This window comes from Watersipora subatra, chromosome 7 (genome assembly GCF_963576615.1).
Source record: "Watersipora subatra chromosome 7, tzWatSuba1.1, whole genome shotgun sequence".
NCBI lineage: Eukaryota > Metazoa > Bryozoa > Gymnolaemata > Cheilostomatida > Watersiporidae > Watersipora > Watersipora subatra.
Genome location: NC_088714.1, coordinates 35,563,195 through 35,569,418, shown reverse-complemented (window position 1 = coordinate 35,569,418; position 6,224 = coordinate 35,563,195). Strand labels below are relative to the sequence as shown.

The 6,224-nt window shown below is 34.2% G+C and overlaps 1 protein-coding gene across 1 annotated transcript; it reads right to left on the bottom strand.

Annotated features, from left to right (window-relative positions):
• Window positions 1–436: 436 nt before the first annotated feature.
• LOC137400712 (protein giant-like) lies at window positions 437–1,243 on the bottom strand. The gene has a single exon (XM_068087046.1). It carries the CDS (start codon window positions 1,241–1,243, stop codon window positions 437–439), a length of 807 nt encoding a protein of 268 aa, XP_067943147.1.
• Window positions 1,244–6,224: the final 4,981 nt, after the last annotated feature.

Sequence of the window (6,224 nt, the reverse complement as noted above, 5' to 3'; positions counted from 1 at the left end):
CTGCATATAACTGTATGTATATAGTATATAGTATATAGATGCCTTGTAACTATATTTGTCATTATTCTTCATTGTAAATAAACCTTGAAAGCCTATTGTCTAGAATAGCCTTCTGTTTGTTTAAAGATTAGGCGCTGTGACCTCATGCTCTGACCTCATGCTGTTGTATCAACTGTCCTAATAATCCGTATTTTGTTTCAATATTGTGTCATCTGTAATCAGATAAAGGTCTTTCATGAGTACTATCAGACAAGTATATTCACGACATGGAGCTAAGCTAAAAAATCAAATTTTAGGTATATAGTATGTCAATAGAAGTTTGCTGAGCAACTTGAAAATGGAATTTTGCGTATTGCTAAAAAAAGGATATACGATCTCTGGGAGAAAGCGAAAAACTACAAAAATGCATGAAGCTGTACAAACTAAATATGGACACCTATACAGCACGGTTCATGAGGTTGGAGACAGATGTTGGAGGTGTGGTCGAAGTTGTAACTGCCTGATTAGCACTTAGTTTGTTGTTGAATAATAAAAACTGTAGATTTGCCGATTCTCCTTTAAGCAAGCTTATTTGAGCTTTAAGTTCAACATTTTCTCTTTCCAGGAATTCAGCCTTTTGAGCTATATGCACTTCTTTCATTCTTTTGGCATCGCGCGACCTTTTGGCAGCTTCATTATTTTTTCGTCTGCGATCCCAATAACCATCATCCTTTTTCTCTGTAAGGCTGTTTGAAGAGGTCGAAGTGGGTTGGGTTTGCATTGTTTTTAGTTTTTTTACAGCGAGTAGCTCAGCTGAAGACGATGTCGTTAAATCGGTTGGCGATGGAGATTTTACCTGCCGACGTTTTCGACCATTTAGTCGATCGAAGTATTTATTCCAAGAAGAAGACGATGCAAGTGAACTATCGCTTGCGTACGTGCCAAGAGATGCGGACTGAAGTGCTGTGGCCATTGCGAGTGGATCTAGACCATAGGCTGCTGGTATGCTGCCGTTAGCTGACTGTAACAGACTGAAGGGGTTAAAAGCTGCTAGAGAAGGAAATGGTGTATTGGTGAGAGCAAATGAACTGTTTATAAATGGACTTGTTGTGAGATTGTTTATATTGCGGTAGGCTTGGTTGAAGTGGCTATTGGGAGTTGTCCGTTCTGATCCTGATATTTCGTTATCTAGGTCAGAGAGAGACGATTCACCATTAACGGAGGCATCTTTGTCATATGTACTGCTGTCAGCTAATTGATTCATTGCAGTTTTCTACAACATGATATTAATAAAATGAAAAATAGCCAAATATAAGAAATTTTAATGTTACGGCTTCCCACCATAACTCTATAAGTAAAGCACTTTTTTGATAAGTAAGCAATAATTTTACAATAAATAGCAATAGTGCACTAAAGTTAAAAAATTTTAAGACCTAATGTTTTTAAAAACCAATTGCAGGCAGTTTTTAAAAAAAATTTCTTTTTAAATTATTAAGCTGGGTTTCGCTATCAGATAAAAGTTCAAAAATCGAGTAGCTAACAGATTGCTCATATTATAGAAAGCTAGGAAGACAGGCTAGGAAGACAGGCTAGGAAGACATGTAGCTTGGCTATCTAGAAACTAAAATATGTCATTTTTTTAAAAGTTTACCTTCTTCGCATTAAATTTGGCTTTTGCAAAAAATTATTTTCATCAATACTGAATAAACTTTCACATATAGATTCACCAGGCAGGTGCTAGCTAGGGCAAAAGACTTACAAATAATTTACAAAAAACAAAAAATAAAGCCAAGACTTGATATTTAGAGCAGCCATGTAATTGTTTCATTTATTCGTACTTAAAAATTTGTCACATTCCTTTAAACATCTGAACGGTATCACTCACCACTTTCTTGCCTTGTTGGTTGAGCAGAAATAAGCGACACATCGTGTATGCCTTACAGTATCGGCAGACAGCAATTGACAATAACCAGCAGTTAAAATATATTATGCGGTTTGTCTAGTAATGAAAATCTCTACGCTTGAATTACGTAAGCATTACATAAGAGTGCAATTGGCCATGGCTGGACTATATATATATTACTGTTGAATTGTTGCATAATTCAGCGTAGTCTAGATCTTAAAGTACATGCTCTATATAAGGTAATTTAATAATGTTGCCAGACAGAATTTGTTTAGCAAGTGTGGACAGCACCTATCAAATTAACAACATGAGACACAGAAAGGAGCACAAAAAACCACACTAGTAGCCGTAGTCTATTAACCATAACTGACTGTTATTAATTCAAACATCTTTGTTTAGTAGAATGTTCTAGAATAGAGGGGCGAGATCATGGCTAGCTTAAACAGCTAATCTAATCAAACATTTCAGATATACACAAGAGTAAGAAAAATACCTTTTGTGATTGTCACACTCAACTTCAGCTGTCAACGAGTAATTTATAATTCTTGAGTTATATGGAATATTCTAGAACACAATACAACATTAAATTCAAAAATTTAAAACCAACTAATCGAAAGCGATTAGAAATTATAATCAATAATAGGAAGATATTTTTAAATCCTTTTGATTTGCATTTTGTTAAAATATTTGAAAAACTATATTTTATGTAGAACATAAGAAATGAATTTTGTTAGAGTCAAAAAATAAATTACATAAGAGTGCGATTGTCCACCGCATTAACCTCATGCGCTTTATACATTACCGATGTGCTAGACAATATATGCCAGACAATATGTGTCAGACCATATGTGCCAGACCATATGTACCAGACAATATGTGCCAGGCAATATTTGTCAGACCATATGTGCCAGACAATATGTGCCAGACAATATGTGTCAGACAATATGTGCCAGACAATATGTGCCAGACAATACGTGCCAGACAATACGTGCCAGACAATATGTGTCCGACCATATGTGCCAGACCATATGTGCCAGACCATATATGCCAGGCAATTTGGCAGTTGTCAGCTGAAGAACAATTTTTTTTCGACTACCTATTTACAAACTTGAGGTATTAATTTTGAAGTGTCGTTGAGCTCATTACAAGCAAAAACCTATAGCCTATAGCTTCTTTTTCGTGATGGTGAGTTTTATTGATTTAAATGTATAAACACAATGAAACATCATATATATTATTATAGTACAAAACAAAAGATTAAACAGTAAAAAAACCTGAACTCACCAAAGTTTCTATTGCTGTTTTTACATAATTAATGAATCGTTGATTCCTTAAAGTTTGTCTCTTTGTATCCAATCACAATTATTACTAAAATGATTAGATGTCTTTAGCTTCCTCTTTATATCATCCACTATCAGAACAGAGTTATTATTCTAAAATGAATACTCAGTTGAAGGTGACCGCTGGTAGTTTCACGCTCCTGACCAATAGGCTTGCAAATGAGAGAGTCAACTGAGGCCAGCCGTGCCACTGCCCTTATATCCAGGGTAAACCATATGAATAGCCAACCACAGGTCATAAGGTCATATCTCGGTTCCAAATAGGTCTTGAAAAGGTTGGTTTAATTTCTACACGATGTAGATTTGCTTTTCGCATTCCGCTATGTGTATACCGGACACGTATACAGTATATATACTTGTATACTGCATACGGGACATGTATGCTCTATACAAATATAGTATGCTTACATATAAACATGTCGTAGCATTTTGTGATGTATAGTTATTTTTCAAAAGGCTATGAAACATGTTGTGAACTGTTATGCAGCCATATGTGATAGTTACACAGTAGCCATTAAAATATTATCACTTATAACTATTATAAGGAGGTGAAACAGCATTTTTAACATATGGTTTTTATCTAAAGCCTTAATCTACTGGAAACAAGCTTGCCAGTAATAAGTTACTAGTCTAGCATTTTCTTTACAAAGGTTTGGCGGGTACAGACGCCAAATGGTTTGAGCTACAATTAACACTCGCATCAAACTTGTTGAAGATCCACAAGATGAGGCAAAAAGTTTAATTGATTCATAAAATAATACATCTTGCAAATATGATAGCCTATAAGGGTGGTGCTACAGTTTGCAAGATTAATCACTTTACTGGTTACCGTCTATAACAATAACATCTATAACAATCTTTTTAATTACAGCCAGAGGCCATAGATAAATTATGGCATCTGAATATGAACATTGTTTCCTCGACGCATTGTTTTATTCGTTAGCTTGTGAAAGCAAATAACTCTTACGTAAAAAATTTCTCTAACCTTTTGTGCGATTTAACCCAAGAGTATTATCGTTGTCTTACAAACTATTCTACTATGAAAGCTCATGGAATTATCAAACATTGCATCCCAAAAAATATTATATAATATTGTAAAGTTAACTAAAATTATCATAGACCTAAAGCGGTTTATTATATTTGCTATCTAATATAACAGAATAGGTTATATTTTCTTTTAAATACGTATTTTCTTCAAAAACTTTTATAATGTTATAAAATATGCTGCAGTCTACCATTTCAAAATATATTTTAATATATTTAATACTTAGTAGCGTTATTTAAGAGTTGGTTTCAGCATATAAGTAGGCCATATCTGTTTACTTTCTGACAGAGATTTTGACGCTTATCTCCAGGCGCTGGTGTCGTTTGGAGAGCATCTAGACACTACTGTCTATAGCATCACCTGACCAGCCACATGATTCATACTTCATTAGCCTGGGCATGGCTATCTTGGGGGTGGGGGAAGGGGGAGAGAGAATCTCTTTCCCCCACCGCTCAAGAGAGCCATGCCCAGGCTAATACTTCATTATCTTTAGACTGCAAGAAATACAGGATGCTATCATTCTATCAATTATGTTTACATATTTGCCTTCTTTTAATACCAAAATAAGACAAAGTTCAGAGCTTATTTATTGTGGGTATTGCACCACCAATGTTATTAACTGCATGTACTGCCTACCCCATGTATTGGCATGGTTGCTGTTCTTTCTCCTGAATATCAATGTTGATGCTGTTTTTTAAACAAATTAGAAATCTGTACATGATAAATGATGACCAGGTTTCCATGTTGTTATAGATGTGTGTGTTTCACCATTATCTAATGGCTCATTTATTACAAGGTAAGAAATATCATTTGTCTCGCGGATCATAAAAAAACATTAAAAGGAGTGTAAAGGTAGGACACAAGATTCCATGAGTAGTTTTGTCTCGAATCACCTTCAAATACCCTACAGGATAAAAATGAGTAGTTTTACTGTCTCAAATCACCTTCAAATAGTTCATATATAACAACTAAATCGCAAAATCAGGTCAACTGAGTTTTCAATAATTTCCATCCGTTTGTTGGTGTTACAGTAAATTGACTAACAACAGGCCTCATGGGTTTTTATGTCATTAAAAATCTATAACTACTTCTGAGAAAGACTACTTTGATTTAAGTATAGTTCACATGTAAATGCAAACAGACAGGCTGAGGGTTATACCTAAATACTTTTGGCTGTTTATGATAGACTATGTTGATCGGCAGTAATTGTCTTTAAATGACCGACTTAAGCAATTGAATGATAAATGAAGTTTTGCAGCAGGTTTTCTTGAAAGACTTGAGTAGAAACACTGTTAATATACTTTTATATAGTCGATACTATTTCACATGTGAACATGGTACTATCAAATGCTTTTATAGAGTCGATACTATTTCACATGTGAACATGGTACTATCAAATACTTTTATAGAGTCGATACTATTTCACATCTGAAAATGGTACTATCAAATGCTTTTATATAGTCGATACTATTTCACATCTGAACATGGTACTATCAAATGCTTTTATAGAGTCAATACTATTTCACATCTGAAAATGGTACTATCAAATGCTTTTATAGAGTCAATACTATTTCACATCTGAACATGGTACTATCAAATACTTTTATAGAGCCAACACTATTTCACATGTGAACATGGTACTCTCAAATGCTTTTATAGAGTCAATACTATTTCACATCTGAACATGGTACTATCAAATGCTTTTATATAGTCGATACTATTTCACATCTGAACATGGTACTCTCAAATGCTTTTATAGAGTCAATACTATTTCACATCTGAACATGGTACTATCAAATGCTTTTATAGAGTCGATACTATTTCACATCTAAACATGGTACTATCAAATACTTTTATAGAGTCGATACTACTTCACATGTGAACATGGTACTATCAAATGCTTTTATATGGTCGATACTATTTCACATCTGAACATGGTACTATCAAATACTTTTAT